The following is a 20,838-nucleotide window of genomic DNA, read 5'->3' as shown; positions in this document are numbered from 1 at the left end:
TATACTAAGTGCCCCTCCTAAGTCGTCCAAGGTTTACTTTACCTCTTTGTAGAAAGGTAAGAGAGGCTTCTCTTCTCAAAGGGACACAGAAGTAACCACATGTTTCTGATAAAGGCATTCACAATTGGCTATTCCTTGTCTTACCTCCCTCTGAGGTCCAGTTCCTTATATCTTTGCTATTTCAAGCAGCATTAGCATCACCTGAGAGCTTGTTAAATATGCAGAATCTAGAGCCCCATCCCAGACCCACTGAATTGGAAAGGGCATTTAATAAGACGCCCAGGTGATCTGCATGCATATTACATTTTGAGATGCACCGCTCCACATAACAGTGTAAGAATTTTTATGCAAAAAAGCCTCAATTTTTAGAGAAGATCATTAAAATAGCTTCCACAGTAGCCCATGAAGAGGAGAATTATTCTACCTTGGATCGATTCCAGAAAACAAGGTGATGGCTAAATGCACTATCCAGCAATCAGCAATTTTATTGTTTTTAAAAGCAAAATCTCCTCCTAATATGAATGGCATATAAAACTAACATATTAGCAACTAATTATTGCATAAATTTGTATCTATGCCATTGCTGTGTGGGTTTTTGGTGCCAATGTGCCAAACTGCACTGCTGCAGTATTGGAGACAGTCAGCTTACAGGTAGCACCAGGTGAATTTACATAGGGACAATAACATTTGAAAAAGTATCATACATTAAAATTGATGAGAACATAACAGTTTTCTTTCAAAATGAATTAGGAGCCTCGACTTAAACCTTCAGCTTCCTAAGATTACTAAATAATTCAACTATCTCAGACTTTAAGAGTTATGTGCAGATGGATCCCCTTTCTCTCACACAAAGAATCATTGTTCTCAATGGGACTTTAACAGCTAATGTGTCTCAGATAAGTCTCTTGCATGGAAAAATTACAGTTCTGAATCATGCCCTTGCAAATTTCACTATCAGCCTGATAAATTCGGTAAGAGAAAATGGAATCCATATTCATTCCCATTAAATGTTCTTCTCTCAAAGCTGAGAAACACACTATTTTTTAAGGGACTCACAAGGCTGTCATCTATCTTTACATATATAATCACTCACAAAAAGTCTGTTTTAATTGAATGAATAACAATAGTTATTCATTCTGTGTCTTATATTTTATTATATATTTATCGTAAATATATTTATGCAATTATATATTATAAAATTATATAATAGTAAATAAATTTCAAACAAAAGGTTTGTTTTGCATGAGTGTGTGTGGGGGTACTCAGGGGTTTCATGGACTTCAGGTTATGAACTCCCACTTAGCCATTTCCTAGCCTGCTAGTGAATTCATCGCTGTTGGAACATCAATATTTAAAACTTTGAGTTCTAGGTGACAGTGACTGTAGCCCTTAACAGAGTATTTGCTGCAGTTTGGTTTTAAGTAAAGGCAGGCTTTTTGATTTAATTCAAGAGAGAGTTATTGAATGTCTACCATGAACAAGGCATTGTGCTAGGCTGAACTTGAGGTGACTCCCTTAGCTACCAAAATGATACTACCTCCTCATATGCACTCAGGCATAAACTCCTTCTACTACTATACTTTAAAAAAATAAAGGCCCAGGGGCTTCCCTGGTGGCGCAGTGGTTGAGAATCTGCCTGCCAATGCGGGGGACACGGGTTCGAGCCCTGGTCTGGGAGGATCCCACATGCCGCGGCGCAACTAGGCCCGTGAGCCACAATTGCTGAGCCTGCGCGTCTGGAGCCTGTGCTCCGCAACAAGAGAGGCCGCGATAGTGAGAGGCCCGCGCACCGCGATGAAGAGTGGCCCCCACTTGCCGCAACTAGAGAAAGCCCTCGCACAGAAACGAAGACCCAACACAGCCATAAATAAATAAAATTAAAAAAAAAATAAAAAATGGAAATATGTTTAAAAAATTAAAAAATAAAAAAAGAAATAAAGGCCCATTTGCTACCTTGCGGAAAAAGCAATTGTGATGAAATAGTTTGGTTATGATTATAACTCTAATGGTTTAGATCACATTGACTTCTTTTACATCACATAAGGGGAAGATTCTTCTTACACTTTTTTTGTTTTGTTTTGTTTTTTTGTTTTTTTTTTAATTTATTAATTTATTAATTTTTGGCTGTGTTGGGTCTTCGTTTCTGTGCAAGGGCTTTCTCTAGTTGCGGCAAGTGGGGGCCACTCTTCATCGCGGTGCGCGGGCCTCTCACTGTCGCGGCCTCTCTTGTTGCGGAGCACAGGCTCCAGACGCGCAGGCTCAGTAGTCGTGGCTCACGGGCCCAGTTGCTCTGTGGCATGTGGGATCTTCCCGGACCAGGGCTTGAACCCGTGTCCCCTGCATTGGCAGGCAGATTCTCAACCACTGCGCCACCAGGGAAGCCCCTTACACTTTTAAAGTAATTAATATATCAACTTAAGCAACTCTAACATTTAAAATTTTTTGTAAGCTTTTGCTTTTCAGTATTATACAGAAAATACAACCTGGACAAAATGTCATTATATCTGAAAGATAAAGTGGGTGGATTATCCCCCAGTAAATCTTTCATTAGTAATTAACCAAATAGTCACTGCATTGAATATGTTACCATGTCCACAGCCCTTGCCGAAGAGGTGACCCAGATGACCACACTGTGTAGGATTTAACTCTTCTCCTATCCTGTCCACTGGCCAGGGGTGGGCACCCGACCTAAGGACCAGATCCTTGGGTCCTTAACCTGGTCAGTGATTATGATGGAGTCTGGGATGAAATATGTGTTGGGCCTATCATCCTTGTTTACAGAATTTGAATTTGGAAAGGAAAAACAGGTAACTGGCAATTACCTAGAATGCAGCTATGAGGTAGAGAAAGTCACTAAAAGAAGATGGAGCGTGAGTCAAAAAGCGTCATGCAGGTCAAAGTTCTAGTTGGAAATGATGTAGCTGAGAAAAGACCCAGAGAGGAGACAAACAAGTCATAAATTATGTTAATGACAGAGAACCAGGATAAAGTTCTCCTAACTCCTGCAAGTGAGGTCCTTAAAGTTGTATTAGAATCAGAATTATTGGGCTTTCCTGCTGGGGCAGTGGTTGGGAATCCACCTGCCAATGTAGGGGACATGGGTTTGAACCCTGGTCCGGGAAGATCCCACATGCCGCAGAGCAACTAGGCTTGCGAGCCACAACTACTGAGCCTGCGCTCTAGAGCCCACGAGCCACAACTACTGAGGCCCGTGCTCCGCAACAAGAGAAGCCACCGCAGTGAGAGGCCCGTGCACCGCAACAAAGAGTAGCCCCCACTCGCCGCAATTACAGAAAGCCCGCGGACAGCAACAAAGACCCAACACAGCCAAAAATAAATAAAATAATAAAAAAAATAAAAAAATAAAAGAATCAGAATTATTCCCAGTTCCATCTCCTGAGATTAGTATAAGTACAGCCTCTGTTCTTAGACGGATAATCCAAATTCCTTTTCACTGCATAATTAATCTTTTGATAAATCTGCAAATTGTTCCTTTACCTGCTAATAGATATTAAGTATTCAATGTATGTTTCTGAATATATGACTTTACCAAGCCTACGAAGATACATAGTGACTTTTTGGAAATATTTTATCTTAAACCTAATGCAGTGCCTAGTAGGTAGTAAGAGCCTAATAATGATAGATATCATTATTCTCTAGGTCACTTTGATCAAAGAAATTCATTTAAACTGGTTAACTTTCATGGTAATGGGGGTATGAATGACATGTGTGAATTATTTAAAATCTCTTAGGTAACTAAAACTTGGCAAGTTAGCTCAGTGAGTTACTGGACATGGTGCAACTAAGACAGCCAAGTTGTGGATATGACATGTTTTCCAAACCACTTGCCTTTGGTGGGGGGAGCGGGGAGAGGAGGCGGAATTTCCCTTTGTGCCTTTTTTTTTTTTTTAATCTTTATTGGAGTATAATTGCTTCACAATACTGTGTTAGTTTCTGTTGCACAACAAAGTGAAACAGCTATATGCGTACACATGTCCCCATATCCCCTCCCTCTTGAGCCTCCCTCCCATCCTCCCTATCCCACCCTTCTAGGTCATTGCAAAGCACCAAGCCGATCTCCCTGTGCCATGCTGCTGCTTCCCACCAGCCAACTATTTTACATTCAGTAGTGTATATATGTCGATGCTACTCTCACTTTGCCGCAGCTTCGCCCTCCCACCCCACGTCCTCAAGTCCATTTTCTATGTGTACCCCTTTATTCCTGCTCTGCAACTAGGTTCATCAGTACTATTTTTTTTTTTTTTTAGATTCCATATATATGTGTTAGCATACGGTATTTGTTTTTCTCTTGCTGACTTACTTCACTCTGTATGACAGACTCTAGGTCCATCCACCTCACTACAAATAACTCAATTTCGTTTCTTTTTATGGCTGAGTAATATTCCATTGTAAATATGTGCCAGATCTTCCTTATCCATTCTTATGTTGTTGGACATTTAGGTTGGTTCCATGTCCTGGCTGTTGTAAATAGTGCTGCAATGCTTTGTGTGGGTTTTAATGAGAGGGGAAATGCCATTGCCCACTACAGAAGCTGAAGCATGAGTGTTAAGCCCTCTCCCTATGACCTCAGGCAGCTGGGGAGTAGGCTACTGACCTAGGCTTGCCCATTTGATACTTAGGTCCTGGGATTCTGAATCTTGAGGGAGTGACACAAAGACATAGGATCATCTGGAGATGAATGAGGCAGCAGTGCCACCAGCAGCAGTGTCCTGGCCAGCCTGTTTCTATAGCATAACTTTAGTGTGCTCTCAGACCTGGAGCCTTACTCCATTCCTGTTTTCTGAATGTAGGTCTCCAGCCTTGTTGACTCTATGAGTTATCTAAGGTGTTTTTGTTTTTGTGTTTTTCATTTCTTGCTCAGGACTCAGTAGAGTGTAACCCGGTAACCCAGGATCTTAGTGGGTAGTTTCTAACACTAATACTACCTTAGAAATCTTGTCATTTTGGTTAAAGGTATGGTAAAGTGTCGGCACAAAACTATCATTCAAAAAAGGCAAAAAAGTTCATAGTTTTATGCTTTTATGTGGATCAGTATCTTTATCTTTGCATCTACCAAAAAATATATCCAAAACTGCTAAAAAAAAACCCCAATTCATAGAAACAACAGTCAAGCTAAAAATAGAAATAGGTGCTAAACTTTGGGGGATCCAGCAACTTTGTGTAGATATTCTGAGACAGTTTTGCTGTCATAATCCTCCACTTCTTCTGATGCTTGATACCTACAGGTAACTTTACAATACTATCACAAAATAGGATCGACATTTTCTCTAGTGCAAAAGGTACTTTTAAGAGTCTGTAAGAGGTGTCAGGGGAAGGATTTGGACTTACAAAGGCATACTTTCAGAGCTTGAAAAGACTGGATTCTAATAGGAGCTTTCGTATACAAAAAAGAAAGTACTGGGTATAACAATGAGAATTCTGAGGAAAAAACATTTTAGTCAAATGAGGCTATAAATGATCTCAGACTAAAACATACATTACAGGAATTTCAGTTTGAAGATTGTTTTTGCAAGTAAAGAGTTTATCAAATCTAAAATGCTATTAATGTAAAATGTACTTTTTTGAAAAATATACACTATTAAGAAAAAATATTGCCAAGAAGACTATAACAGAATTTTGTGATTGTCAATTTTAAGAGGCATTACAATTACAGAGATGTTAAATTGTGAAAAAAAAATGTGCACCTTAGAATAGATAAAATATAGTACTTTACAGCCTTTTCTCCCACCCCTTGAAAAAAAAATCTGGATGTGTTTGTTTCCTCCTTTAAACAGAACTCACTATATTTTTCCCTATACTGTAATTTTTCTAGACTTTTTTTTTTTTTATTTTTGGCTGTGTTGGGTCTTCGTTTCTGTGCAAGGGCTTTCTCTAGTTGTGGCGAGCGGGGGCCACTCTTCTTCGCGGTGCGCGGGCCTCTCACTATCGCGGCCACTCTTGTTGCAGAGCACAGGCTCCAGACGCGCAGGCTCAGCAATTGTGGCTCAGGGGCCCAGTTGCTCCGCGGCATGTGGGATCCTCCCAGACCAGGGCTCGAACCCGTGTCCCCTGCATTGGCAGGCAGATTCTCAACCACTGCGCCACCAGGGAAGCCCTAGACTTTTTTTTAAACCTCCTCTTTTGAACCATAAGTCACTTTAGCTAGGTCACATCTGGCTAATGCTAATGTTAAATTAAATTAAAAAGTGAAATCTCCACATTATTAGATATCTTTAGGCTCTTCTCAAAGTAGATTTGAATAAACTTCCACGAATGGCTAGCACTGGCAAGAGGAGGAGATACACTTCATTATGGGCAGCTAAACATAGTACCTTAAACTTTAGTAATTGAATGGAAAAAAAATCCAAGAATTGTAATGAGATTGTAGACTCAGAGCTATCACTGGCGTTTCAAGAAATTGATGTAGGAGTTATGGTAGACAGCATTCTGAAGATAGCCCCAGTGGCTGCTTCAGCCAAGAATTTGCTAATCATCAGAAACAAGGGTTCTGGAATAATAAAAATAAAACAAAAACAACAGCAGGCTTTTTCACTCTCAGAAGTCATTCTGAGAATGTACTCAGAATAATGCAAGCTGTTTTAGATACTGAATTTCATTAAAAATAATAAGGTATGTATGTGTGGGGTTCTAAAAAAGCTTCTAAAATGACCAAAGAAATGGATGTCTTTCTCCATTACAAGGAAAAGAATAAAATAAACTCCTCCTTAGTACGGAGAAAACTGATCCAAAGGCACGCATGGCCTTAGATTATAAAATAATAGTAGATATGGATGAGATAAACACAGACTTATTCATTAGGCTGCAGAACTGGAAGGGACCCCACGGTTGCTGTTCTAGCTCTGTTGCTCCCTCTTGGTCACTTTGGTTCTAGTTAGGAAGCCTGTGCTTCTGGTCTGGAGGCCAAGGGGACAAGAAGAGTGGTAAGAGCAGCCCATGATTTGCTGCCCTTTGCTGCTTGCCAAGAAGCTCAAGCTTAAGAGTTTGCCACAGCAATTCTCTCATTTTGGAAGCAGGCTTTTATTTTTCATTTCTTTCAGAGAATTAAATATTGCCTGTTGTGACGGGGCTTCAGAAAAACATTAAGCTACATGAATTGAGAACATTTATGACTATAATAGTAGTAAGATGAAACGACAGGGGATTTGATTTTAGGTTTTAAACTTTTATCTAGGAAAGATAAGACAGCAGCTTGCTAAAATTCGCTCCTGATGTCATTAGAATGTAAGTTCCATGAGGCTAGAGATTTTTGTGTTTTGATCACTACTGTATTCCCATCATCTAAAAATAGTGTTTGGTACACTGTAGGTGGCTCAATAAGTATTTTCTGAATGGGTGTTCCATACATATGATTTTACCTTTGTAACTTTAGTAAGGATCATCTTGGTCTTAGTATTTTAAGGAATGTTACTTAATGTTTATCTTCTTTAATGTCCTGACCTTAGAAATCTAGTTTTTAAAATGTCTATAAAAAATCAATTACCTCCTAATTCTACACACTTCCAAATTAACATTTTCTTTGATTTTGTTGATTCTAAAAAAATTGACATACTAGTGTTAAGTGGATCTGATCCCTTAGAATATGGGAGAGTAAACTTAAGATTCAAAATGTCAGCAATGACTTTCAGTGTGACAGTCCTAAGGCCATGCTGATGAGTATAAAGTTTTCAGCTTGAGATCATGGTGTCTCAACCTCTGCATTATTGACATTTTCAGCTTGATAATTCTTTGTTTGGGGAAGGGGGTGCTGTCCTGTGCATTGTGGATTGTTTAGCAGCAACCCTGGCCTCTACCGTCTAGATGGCAGCAGTATTTCCCCTGTGGTGTCAACCAAAAATGTCTCCAGACACTGTCAAAAGTCTTGTGGGGGTCAAAATTGCCCTTGATAGAGAACCACTGTTTGAGATATTGGAGATATGATGACAAAAGTTTTACCCCATAGGGAAAATGATCAAAACACCATATGGATTAAGTACACACTTCCTTTCAATTGCTAAGAAGATACAGCAAATTTGAACCTAATCAGACCTATTATGAGCACAATACCTATAATGTGAGGGGGTAGATGAATATCAGGACTTTATAAACCACATAACTGTACTCCACTGAAGTCAGAGAACTGCAGAAAGGAAGAATCTTTAGAGTCATCTAGAGTAAGCTCATTTGATGAAACTGGGATCCTGAGTAGATAAATAACTTGCCCTGGTCTTATAGTTGTTAGTAAGTGGCATTTTTTTAAAAAAATAAATTTATTTTTATTTATTTATTATTTTTGGCTGTGTTGGGTCTTCGTTGCTGTGCGCGGGCTTTCTCTAGTTGCAGCGAGTGGGGGCTACTCTTCGTTGTGGTGCGCAGGCTTATTGCGGTGGCTTCTCTTGTCGTGGAGCACAGGCTCTAGAGCGTGCGGGCTTCAGTAGATGTGGCACGTGGGCTCAATAGTTGTGGCTCGTGGGCTCTAGAGCACAGGCTCAGTAGTTGTGGCTCATGGGCTTAGTTGCTCCACAGCATGTGGGATCTTCCTGGATGAGGGCTTGAACCCATGTCCCCTGCATTGGCAGGCGGATTCTTAACCACTGCGCCACCAGGGAAGCCGGTAAGTGGCATCTTAATGAGTAGTACCACCAGCACTTGTTTAACAGTTGTCTGGAAGAAACAAGCATGTAGCCCTTAAAGTTCCCAGTCTGGTGTAGTATAGTATATATGGAAAGGGACACACAGCTGGACTAGTGTCCTTAAACTGGTAAAAGAAGAAAGCATCACTTGATGTTGAAAAAAATACAGATGGAGAATTGTAGTAGTAAACTAAAGGGACTTGTAATTCTGGCTGAAAATATAAACAGGTTCAAAAATGGCTAATTTCAGTGGTAAAGGTAGCTCAAAGTTATAAAAACGTGTTTTGAGAGTCAGTCTATCAAAAACATTGAATGCATCTATTTGATATTGAGAGACCTTTTTTTTTTCTGAGACCCATCTTTAAACTTGCACAGAAAAATCTGAAAGATAACGTGCTGTAATTCATATAACCTTTGCAGACATGCTATTAACAGCAGCCTTGACCTATCTGTCAGTCAAATGACTATGTGGGTACATATAGCACTAATACAAATAGTCTTGATAGCTTATTTAAGCTTCCTAAGCTCAGGTGAGACAGTAAGTAAAGTGAAAATATGCTACAGCAATTATTATACTGAAAACCATCTTTGATTTCTCAAATATCAATGTTTAAGTGGCTCTTTTCCTTTTAACCCAGGTGAGATAGAATATCAATGTTTATCAAATAATAAATTATAACTTTTTATTCCATTCATTCATTCATTAAACAAATATTTAATTGTGTACCTACAATGTACAGGCACTACGTTGGAAGTGGGAATAAAGTAGTGAGAAAGAGAAACAGGGTCTGTGCCCTCCAAGAATTATTATCCCACTGAGGAATAAAACTCAGATCATATTTTAACCATCTCACACAGAGAGTGATAGTGATATGGAATACAAGGCATTCAACCTTAGATTCTTTTTATTATTGGACTGACTGAGAAAACAAAGAAAGAAAACAATTTCAAATAGGATAATATGAATAGTTGTATCTTACTTTGGATTAGCCTTACTTTCCAAAAAAGTAGAAGGATTTTAAAGAGAAACTGGTGAAACTTTGTGAAATGAGCACATATTATTTCATTTAATGCTCACAACAAAGAAATTGAACTTCAGTTAGCTTAGATAATATTCCCAAGATTATACTTCAAGTTAGTAGTAAACAGAGAAACTAGGATTCAAAAGTAGGCAATCTGATTCTAGATCTCTACTCTTATCCCCTATGCTTAGTTGCCTAATTTTTGAGAACTGAGTAAAATGAAAGAAAAAAAAGTTACAATAGAATAAATTTGGGGAGAACTGAAAAAAGCAAGTAGCAAGAAGATTATGGTCTTCAGAACAAATTGTAAAGTGAGTAATAAAGTAGCCATTGTATAACTAAATCAAAATAAATCATGGACTAAACAATTTTATAGACCTTTAATGTTTAAGAAAAATAAAATTACTAGCATATAATTTCAATATTTTAAGAAGATTAAAGAAAGCTAAAGATTTAGCCAAATTAACACAATCTAGGGATTAAGAGATTTACATTCACCTTCGTGGAGAAATAAAAGAAGTCAAAAAGGGTACATGTATGTATTATAGCAGTGGGCTGCCTGTTAGAATCATTTTTATTTTATTTTTTACCTGATGGAGTGATGTCCTGAAGTATAATCCAGTTTTCCAAATTTTTGTGTTCGGTAGCCATGCTTCTCCATGACATCCATCCATGTTGTATAATTTGGATCTAAGCCCTTAAAGTTATTCCAAGATTCTGTTAAGTGAGTGAACAGGCCACTCCACATTGCTGGGGGAAAAAAATGGGATCAGTGTAAATAAAGCTTAACAATTTGTTTTAATGATTAAGACAATTATACCAAGAGAAAAGAGACTGACTACTAGTTTAGAGCTTGTGCTCTGCAACAAGATATATCTGCATTAAGTGTTTTACCTAACATTTTTGATTGTTACCTCGTTTTATCAAGGGGAAAACTGAAATGAATTACTATTTCCATTTTACAGGTGAGTCTCTAAGGCTTGCAGCAGTGGTCCCCAACCTTTTTGGCACCAGGGACCAGTTTCGTGGAAGACAGTTTTTCTGCAGACTGGGGAGGGAGGATGGTTTCGGGATGATTCAAATGCATTACATTTATTGTGCACTTTATTTCTATTATTATTACATTGTAATATATAATGAAATAATTATACAACTTACCATAATGCAGAATCAGTGGGAACCCTGAGCTTGTTTTCACTTGCCATTCACTGATAGGGTTTTGATATGTCTTCAAGCAATTGATTTATTATGGTCTCTGTGCAGTCAAACCTCCCTGCTAATGATAATCTGCATTTGCAGCCGCTCCCCAGCACTAGCATCACCACCTCAGCTCCACCTCAGATCATCAGGCATTGGATTCTCATAAGGAGCGCGCAACATAGATCCCTCTCATTCGCAGTTTATAGTAGGGTTTGTGCTCCTATGAGAATCTAATGCTGCCACTGATCTGACAGGAGGCGGAGCTCAGGTGGTAATGCGAGCGATGGGGAGTGGCTGTAAATACAGATGAAGCTTCGCTTGCTCGTCCGCCACTCACCTGCTGTGCAGCCCAATTCCTAACAGGCCACGGACCGGTACCGGCCCGTGGCCTGGGGGTTGCGGACCCCTGGCTTACAGATTAAGTTGTTTAAGGTAAATAAATGGAATTAAATATAAAGCTTGTCTGACTTGAGTCATAAAAATAATCACTAAGTATTTGTTGGTTAATTTTCCAAGTTGGTCAAATGAAGTACAGATCTCATTTCCCAAAAATCCTCAAGGCTTTTCCCTATTTCTTGTCTATATACTGGCTTGCCACAAAAAATTTAAGTGTACTATGTCTTCTCTCTCATTTTCTACAGCTATCATTGTTTAGTCAATAAATCTTTTTTTTTTTTCAAATATTAACAGACCTAAAGGGAAAAACAGATAGCAATACAATAATACTAGGGGACTTCAACAGCAGATAGATCTTCCAGACAGAAAACCAATAAGGAAACACTGGACTTAACCTACATGTTAGAACAGATGGAATTAAGATTTTTAGTACATTCCATCCAAAAGCAAAAGAAAGTACATTCTTCTCAAGTGCACATGGAACATTCTCCAGGAAGTTCATATGTTAGGACACAAAACAAGTCTTCATAAATTTAAAAAGACTGAAATCACATCAAGCATCTTTTCTGACCACAATGGTATGAAACTAGAATCAGTTATAAGAAGAAAACTGGAAAATTGACAAATATATGGAGTTTAAACAACATGCTCCTGAACAACCAATGGGCCAAAGAAGAAATCAAAAGAGAAGTCAAAAAATATCTTGAGACAAATGAAAATAGAAATACAACATAGCAAAACAAATGGCATGCAGAAAAAGCAGTTCTAAGAGGGAAGTTCACAACTTTAAGTGCCTACATTATAAAAAAGAAATAGCTCAAATAAACAACCTAACTTTATATCTCAAGGATCTAGGAAAAGAAGAACAAACTAAGCCCAAAGTTAGTAGAAGAAAGGAAATAACAAAGATCAGAGTGGAAATAAATAGAGACTAAAAAGACAATAGAAAAGATCAATAAAACTAAGAGTTGTTGGGGCTTCCCTTGTGGTAAAGAATCCGCCTTACAATGCAGGGGATGCGGTTTTGATCCCTGGTCAGGGAACTAAGATCCCACATGCTGCGGGGCAACTAAGCCCGTGCGCCACAACTACTGAGCTCGTGCACCTCAATGAGAGAGCCTGCATGCCGCAAACTATAGAGCCCATGCACCCTGGACCCCGCACGCCACAACCAGAGAGAGAAAATCCTGCACACCACAACTAGAGAGAAGCCCGTGTGCCACGACAAAGAGCTCGTGCCACAATGAAAGATCCCACACGCCTCCAATGAAGACACCACGTGCCACAACTAAGATGCAGCCAAACAAACAAACAAACAAAAAAACTAAGAGTTGTTTTTTTCTTAAATAAAATGGACAAATCCTTAGCTAGACTTTCCAAGAAAAAAACAAGGGGACTCAAATAAAATTAGGAATTAAAGAGGAGACATTACAACTGATACCACAGAAAGACAAAGGATCATAAGAGACTAACTACCATGAACAATTATACCAACAAATTGGAAGAATTGGATACATTCCTAGAAATGTAAAACCTACCAAGATTGAATCATGAAGAAATAGAAAAGCTGAACAGACCAATTATGAGTAAGGAGATTGAATCGGTAATCAAAAACCTCCCAATGAAGAAATGTCCAGGACCAGATGGCTTCACTGGTGCATTCTATCAAACATTTAAAGCAGAATTAAAACTAATCCTTCTGGGGCTTCCCTGGTGGTGCAGTGGTTAAGAATCCACCTGCCAATGCAGGGGACGCGGGTTCGATCCCTGGTCCGGGAAGATCCCACATGCCGCGGAGCAACTAAGCCTGTGCGCCACAACTACTGAGCCTGTGCTCTAGAGCCCACGAGCCACAACTACTGAAGCCTGCGTGCCTAGAGCCCGTGCTCTTCAACAAGAGAAGCCACCACAATGAGAAGCCTGTGCACCTCAATGAAGAGTAGCCCCCGCTGGACGCAACTAGAGAAAGCCCATGTGCAGCAATGAAGACCCAACACAGCCAAAAATAAATAAATTAAATAAATAAATTTTTAAAAAAAGAATAAGCCAATGAGGTACATTTAAAATAAAAAACAAAAACAGAAAAACAATCCTTCTCAAACTCTTCCAGAAAAGAGAAGATGAGGAAACATTTCCAAACTCATGAGGCCAGCAATACCATGATAGCAAAACAAGACAAGGACACTACAAGAAAAGGAAATTATAGGACAAGATCTCTGATGAACATAGATGCAAAAATTCTCAACAGAATATTAACAAACCTAATTTAACAATACTTTGAAAGAATCATACATCATGATCAATTGGGATTTACTCCAGAAAGGCAAAGATGGTTCAACATCTGCAAATCAATCAATGTGATATACCACATTAGCAAAATGAGGAATAAAAAAAAATATGATCATCTCAATAGATGCAGAAAAAGCCTTTGACAAATTTCAGCATTCATTCATGTGGGATGAATTGAGAGATTAGGATTGACATATATACACTACCATGTGTAAAATAGATACCTAGTGGGAACCTGCTGTATAGCACAGGGAGCTCAGCTCAGTGCTCTGTGATGATGTAGATGGGTGGGATGGGGGAGGAGTGGGAGGGAGGTCCAAGAGGGAGGGGATATATGTATACATATAGCTGATTCACTTCCTTGTACAGCAGAAACTAACACAACATTGTAAAGCAACTATACTCCAATTTAGAAAAACCTCTTGACAAACTGGGTATAGAAGGAATATATAGAAGCCCACAGCTAACATCATATTCAATGGTAAAAAGCTAAAAGTTTTTCCTCTAAGATCAGGAATGAGACAAGGGTGCCCACTCTCAGCACTCTTATTCAACACAGTTCTAGAAATCCTAGCCTGAGCAGTTAAGCAAGAAAAAGAAATAAAAGGCATCCAAATCAGAAAAGAATAAGTAAAATTGTCCCTATTTGCAGAAACATGATATTATATATAGAAAACCATAAAGACTTTACCAAAAAACTGTTAGAACTAATCAATACGTTCAGTAAAGTTGCAGGATATAAAATCAATATGCAAAAATCAGTTGCATTTCTATATACTAATGATGAACTATCAGAAAAAAATTACCCAAAAAATCCATTTACAATTGTATAAAAAAGAATAAAATACTAACGAATAAATTTAACCAAGGAGATGAAAGATCTGTACACTAAAAACTTTAAGACACTGATGACAGAAACTGAAGAAGATACAAGTAAATGAAAAAATAGAAAGCAAAGATGAGGAGCTAGTCAGTAGCAAATGTGTGATTACTTATGTGTACTAACCTAGATTGCTGATTGAGACTAAATGAGATTTTTAGTGAAGAGATGTTGCATCTTAGTGTATTTGCTGTGTCTTGTCTGATTTATCACCTTGTCTACCTGTGTGCCTTTATAATTCAGTATAAGCATCCCTTCAGTACTTTAGCCTCCTCTGCTTTGTGCAGATAGAGTGTGGAGTCTTTCTTTATGTTATCTCATTCCACTTGCTCAATAAAGAATAAAAAATTAACAGAACTTCATACCTGCTTTCATTAATTGTTATAATTATTTCCTTAAAAGTCTGTTTCAGATTCTGAAAACCTGGTGATCAGGCAGATAGCAGGTCCTTACTGATTGCGGGTTGACTATGGCATTTATCATGTGTTCAGCAGTTATGTTGCTGTTGGGGACAGAAGTGTTAATAAGGCCCCAGTGTTTGGAGCTTAGCTTTGGTAGTTACCTCATTGTTGGTTTTTTGGGAGGTAGCATTATGGCTGTATACTGGGGACAGATTGCCAGAAGTGTTATGTGGATGCACATAAGCCTAATCTGACTGGTTCAACTCATGGAAATGTTCTTATTTTCTCTAGAATGTGGAGTATACCTTAAACTAATAAAGTGTTATATGTCAATTACATCTCAGTAAAACTGGAAAGAAATCCCTTTCCTTTTCCCTTTTCTGTGTACACACATGGCAGGGTTGAATCCTTTTCTCATCTAACAAAATGCTTTCTTTTTGAGTAGTGGAATGGGGCATTACCCGGCTTTGAATCTCAATGATGCTAGTTACTGAGTGACCTTTGATAAGTTATTTAACCTTTCAGTACTTTAGTTTTCATCTGCAAAATGGGGATAATAACAATATCTACTTTGTGAAAATGTGGGGAATTATATAAATTAAGGCATGTAAGGCAGTTATATTGCCAGGCACATAGTAAGAATGCAATAAATGTTAGTTTTTATTACTATTATTCCTTCTCTTTGTTCAAACTCTCCAAAATATACTTCTTCCAGGAAAAGCATCACCTAACATTTTTGAAACCTTTAGAGTTCATTGAGCACTTTTTAAAATCCATTATCTCATTTGATGCTGGGAACAACCCTGTGAGGGACACAGCACATACAGCGTTCTGTAGATAAAGAAACTGAGGGACTTGCTTGACGTGGTCCATTGAGGACTGGAATCCAGACATCACCTCACCCTGGTCCATTGCTCATTCCACTTGCTCAATAAAGAATAAAAAAATTAACAAACGTGTTTTTAATATACCTGGTCCTTCATCAGTGAAATATCATTTATAATAGAGTTTAGGTTTCCTTTAATCATTGGTGATTATATAGTTGATGGTGCTGAAAATGTAGGTGAAAGAACTTGTGACTCAAATCACAGAGAATGTGATGTCAGGAACTTATGGACAAAGAAAATTGTTGGGTGCTATTTATGAGTTCCAAAGCAAACAATCATAAATTAGAGGAGAAAGAAAACAACTCTATCGGACAATAGAATTTATAAAAATGTCAATTTTTCCCGGTTTTTCAGTTAGTCATGGCTTAATATCACTGTTATTTTGCCATTAAAACTATGCCTATTTGTTAAATTACTATAATAAAAGTGAACAATTAGATTTGGGATAGAAGTGAATTGAAACTGAAGAGAAAAAATATGTAATCTGAAATAATACAGAAAAATCCAGATATATCTGAAAAGTCCTAACTACTCTGTGGTACACTTTGAAGTGTCCTCCCAACTCCCTATCTCTTACTAAAAAATTTCCTTGGAAATAGAACTCTTCAAGGAAATATGAGCATTTCCTAATTTGCCTGGATAGTCAAAAGATTTTTTGTCACCAATCCTAAGGGAAATGAAACAATAATACTTGAACTAAATACCAATTTAGGTGATAAAATTCCTATTCTTAAAAAACCCCAACACCCAATACATACCTTAAAACACACATCACATATATTAAAATTTTTTTATTAGATGCCAAATATGACTTACTATCCTATTTTGGGGTATAATTTTTTAAACTGTGAAAACACTTTCAGTGTGGGACCACTTCCAGTAATATTAAAGCATGCTCATACCTGCGCGCGATGGGCAGCATATCGGAGAGTTTGTGTAGGCGTTCAGAAAGGAAGTGCCGTGTGCTTTCATGAAGTTGATAAAAGGAAGTTTCACTACCTGACTTCCTGGATAAAATGTTAGCCTTCCATCCTGGAATAAAGAAATTTAATTACCATTGATTACATCACAAAAGAAAATAATTTCCTTTAATTTTAACCATAAAATTCACAAGTAGCAAAAGACTTCAATATGATCCTAAGAATCCTCAAAAGATAAAAACAGGTAGAGAAACTGTTATCATTCTCTGGTTCATAATATTGAGAATTCAATGTGGTGTGACATTTGGATCCATTTGAATATAGTAAATCAATTAAAGGAACTTCCTGGGAAGTTTCTTTCTGGGGGATGATGGACGGAGTGAACCAATGTTTATTGAGTATTTAGTATGTGCCAGGCACTGTGAAAGATCTGGAGATACAATGGTGAATAAAAACAGAGTCCCTGGCCTCATGAAGCTTACAGTCTAGTAGGGGAGGCAAAAAACATACTTGTAAATAAACTAAGAATAATTACAAGTTACTGTGATATGTGCTTTGAGAAAAACCTAAGATACAGAATAAGAAGGGAGACCTACTTTGACACAGGGAAGGCTTCTCTGGGAAGTGAGACCTAAAGAATGAGAAGGATCAGCCATTCAAATAACTTAGGGACATGTACAGTTAGAGATACCTGCAGGACTTAAGTGGAGATAACAACTAAGCAGCTAGAGAAATGAGCCTGAAGATTGGAAGAGATGTTTGGGTTGGAGATATGCATTTTGGAATCAAATTGGGAATTGAAGAACTCTTCTTGGTAAAGAGCAAAAAGAGGAAAAAGGATGTTCCAGTCCTGGAGTTATATCTATTGTATGTTTTCAATGTAATTGTAAATAAACAGGTTAAAAGTGAACCAATCCAGGGGCTTCCCTGGTGGTGCAGCGGTTGAGAATCTGCCTGCCAATGCAGGGGACACGGGTTCGAGCCCTGGTCCGGGAAGATCCCACATGCCGCGGGGCAACTGGGCCCGTGAGCCACAACTACTGAGCCTGCGCGTCTGGAGCCTGTGCTCCGCAACAAGAGAGGCCGCGATAGTGAGAGGCCCACGCACCGCGATGAAGAGTGGCCCCTGCTCGCCGCAACTAGAGAAAACCCTCGCACAGAAACGAAGACCCAATACAGCCAAAAAATAAAAAAATTAATTAATTAATTTTAAAAAAACCCAAAAAAACGATTTAATAGTGTTAAAAAAAAGTGAACCAATCCAAAATACGGGATATACATAAATCTTTGAGATGTCTGAGATTTCCAAATGGATATATAAATTAGGCTGTAGGGTACAGACAGGAATCTGGAGCTCAGAGAATTCTATCCTGGTGAAATAAGTCTTTAACATATTCATGGTATTGAAAAGTGTGAGACTGAATGAAACCTTTAAGGGAGAGAGTGAAAAGAGAGGAAAGAAAGGAACCCTGAGGAGTCCCGAATAAGAGGAAAAGGCAGCATGGGAAACCGAGAAAGAACAGCCAGTGAGGGAGGAAGATATCAGTAGACTGAGTCTCATGAAAGCTGAGAGAAGACAGTGTGTCAAGAAAGGGTAATAATAGCTGTGTTGAGAGGGTGTGTAAAAGAAGGCCAGAAAATGCACACTGGAATTAGGAGGATGGAGATAGTTGGTGATGCTGACAAGAGCACTTCCAATGGAGTTGTAGGGATGGACACCTAAAGCAGACAGGGAAAAGCGAATGGGAGGTGACATGGTGAAAAAACCTCTTCTAAGTAGTTGTTTTGCAAAGCGAAACAGAAAAATGGGATGGATGTTAGAGAGAGTTAGCTGGAGGATAAATGTGGGATTAAGGTCAGGTTTTTTTAAAGATGGGGAATATTAGAGCATGCTTGTATGTTGAAATAAATACCACTTCTAGCAGGAGTAATCACTGAATGCTAAGCAAACAACTCCTGACTTCCTGAATAATGAGCTAGGGAGCCCAAGACAAAAGTGCACAAGAATTTTGTTAAATTCATAAATTCAAACCCTCAGAAACTTATCCTCGTAAATCCCAAATGCCTAGATGTATTATTCCTACAATCTTTTGGATATGGGGGATAATAACCATTTGCGGCCACTGGTTGTAATCTAGACAACCCAACCACCCAGGTTCATCTAGCTGGAGGGATGCAGCAGGTAGTCATGTGGCAGAAGTACTGCAGTGATTCAAATAGTGAGGCTTGGACTCCCAAGTCCTGCAGGCTAGGTTCAAATGGGTGTAACGACCACTGCAAACGGCTACAGCAGCGTATCTATAACTCATGTTAGCAATTTCTTGACTTATTTCTATGACTGGTACAAGGACTTCATCTGCATTGAAAGCAGTCTAGAAAGCAGGGATCTTTAAAGTGCAGAACAGCAGGGAAAGCAAATGGCGGAGGGGATAACTGCCTCACTTGGGAAAGTTTCTAACGTGGAATGTGTGAAAGGTGGTCCACGTAAAGATTACTGCCTAATGGGCTTCCCTGGTGGCGCAGTGGTTGAGAATCTGCCTGCTAATTCAGGGGACACGGGTTCGAGCCCTGGTCTGGGAAGATCCCACATGCCACGGAGCAGCTAGGCCCGTGAGCCACAGCTACCGAGCCTGCGCGTCTGGAGCCTGTGCTCCGCAACAAGAGAGGCCACGACAGTGAGAGGCCCGCACACCGTGATGAAGAGTGGCCCTCGCTTGCCACAGCTAGAGAAAGCCCTCGCACAGAAACGAAGACCCAACACAGCCAAAAATAAAAATAAAAATAAATAAATTTAAAAAAAAAAGATTACTGCCTAAAATATATAAGGCATTCCACAAATATTCAGTGAATTAAACGAAACGAGTCTTTAATTCAGAGCTGTTCAATTTACAAAAGGCAAATTTAATATGTTCAAAATTCAACAGTGTATTTTTGCAAAGCTTAATAAACCTGGATTAAGTACATCAGTGGAAAGATTTGTATTTGATTAGGTTCTTAGAAAATATTTAAATTATGCTACACACATTCTCAACGTCAAAAGCATACCAATACTCTAAACAAAGATCAAAATTACTATATTATTAAAGAAAATATTAAACATTTCTAGAAGTTTTGGTGTTTTTAACTTCATGTAGTTTTTACACACTAGCAAATACTTTAAAAAACAGACTAAAACTGGTACCACTGCTCATGGTATCAATGGGAGGTGGTCCACATAATAATTAATTCTGAACTGAAATGGATCTTAACATGGTTAGCTGATAAAAACACAGAGAAAGTTAAGTTTTCCATAGTGTGGTACTGTGGTTCACAATGGATAGTCAGTCATAGGTCAAACTATAGTTCTATCACATTTAGTTGGGAGAGAAAATCTTACAGAATGGCTTTCAGAATAACTTCCATAATTTAATAATAGCCCATTTCAATTTTCTCAAGGTCATTCCTACAGTTCAAACAAATACAGTACTCTAACAGTGGGCATTTAAAAAAGAAAAAGAGGCCCACTAATTGGCTTTCTGCATAAAAGTGACAAAAGTGATACCAATTGCCTTCATTTCTGAATTTTGCTTTTATTCTGGACTCTCATGGGTCCAGGCATTTTCCCCCTTGGGATGGATGAGTTTTTTGTGTACATATGATTTTGTGATCTGGATTGCTCCTTCTAGAACCATAACTTGGTTCTCAGTTCCTCATCATTCTGGGCCAGGGAAAACCAGCGAAGTTTAGATTTCAAAACATCATTCTAATGAAAGAATGTAACAGTAACTTTAACTGTCTAGATGTATTATCAAGCACGACTGTTAAGAGCATTCTTTTCAGATCTGTTCACCAGACTGAATGAGATCCTCACTAGACTCTGGTATACAGTCCTGTGCCCACCTCCCACTCCTGAAACCTCACCCAAACTAAAAACAATGCAGGTGCAGGGGTGGAAGGAGGGAGGCAGAGAGGATGCTTGTGCCCTTTAAGACCCAGGCAGAGGTGCTTATTTTCTCTTTTTAAAAAAAGGGTTTAAGATGTAATTCACACATCATAAAACCCATTTAATTTGTACAATTCAATGGTTTTTAGTATATTCAGAGAGTTGTGCAACCATCACCACAATCGACTTTAGAACATTTCCATCATGTATTTCTTGTATCCCTTAGCCATCACCCGCTAATCCTCCCATTTTCCCAGACCCTAAGTAATTGCTGACCTGTCTCTGTAGATT

General features: G+C 38.6%; 2 protein-coding genes across 3 annotated transcripts in view; one reads left to right on the top strand and one right to left on the bottom strand.

The window, feature by feature from the left end:
• TTC37 (tetratricopeptide repeat domain 37) overlaps window positions 1-20,838 on the top strand; it is a 164,228-nt gene that overhangs the window by 53,890 nt on the left and 89,500 nt on the right. The gene's annotated exons all lie outside the window — the stretch shown is intronic.
• Window positions 1-20,838, bottom strand: part of ARSK (arylsulfatase family member K) — a 46,766-nt gene that overhangs the window by 21,510 nt on the left and 4,418 nt on the right. For both annotated transcript variants that reach the window (XM_036846130.1, XM_036846129.1), the window contains exons 2-3: window positions 16,608-16,737; window positions 10,243-10,402 (exon numbers count right to left, since the gene is read on the bottom strand). In XM_036846130.1, coding sequence (XP_036702025.1) covers window positions 10,243-10,402; window positions 16,608-16,737 — 290 coding nt within the window. The remainder of the gene's footprint in view (window positions 1-10,242; window positions 10,403-16,607; window positions 16,738-20,838) is intronic.

The sequence above is a fragment of the Balaenoptera musculus genome, chromosome 3 (genome assembly GCF_009873245.2).
Source record: "Balaenoptera musculus isolate JJ_BM4_2016_0621 chromosome 3, mBalMus1.pri.v3, whole genome shotgun sequence".
NCBI classification, from domain to species: Eukaryota; Metazoa; Chordata; class Mammalia; order Artiodactyla; family Balaenopteridae; genus Balaenoptera; species Balaenoptera musculus.
The sequence above is the reverse complement of the archived record's forward strand: the minus strand, read 5'-3'. Positions and strand labels throughout refer to the sequence as shown.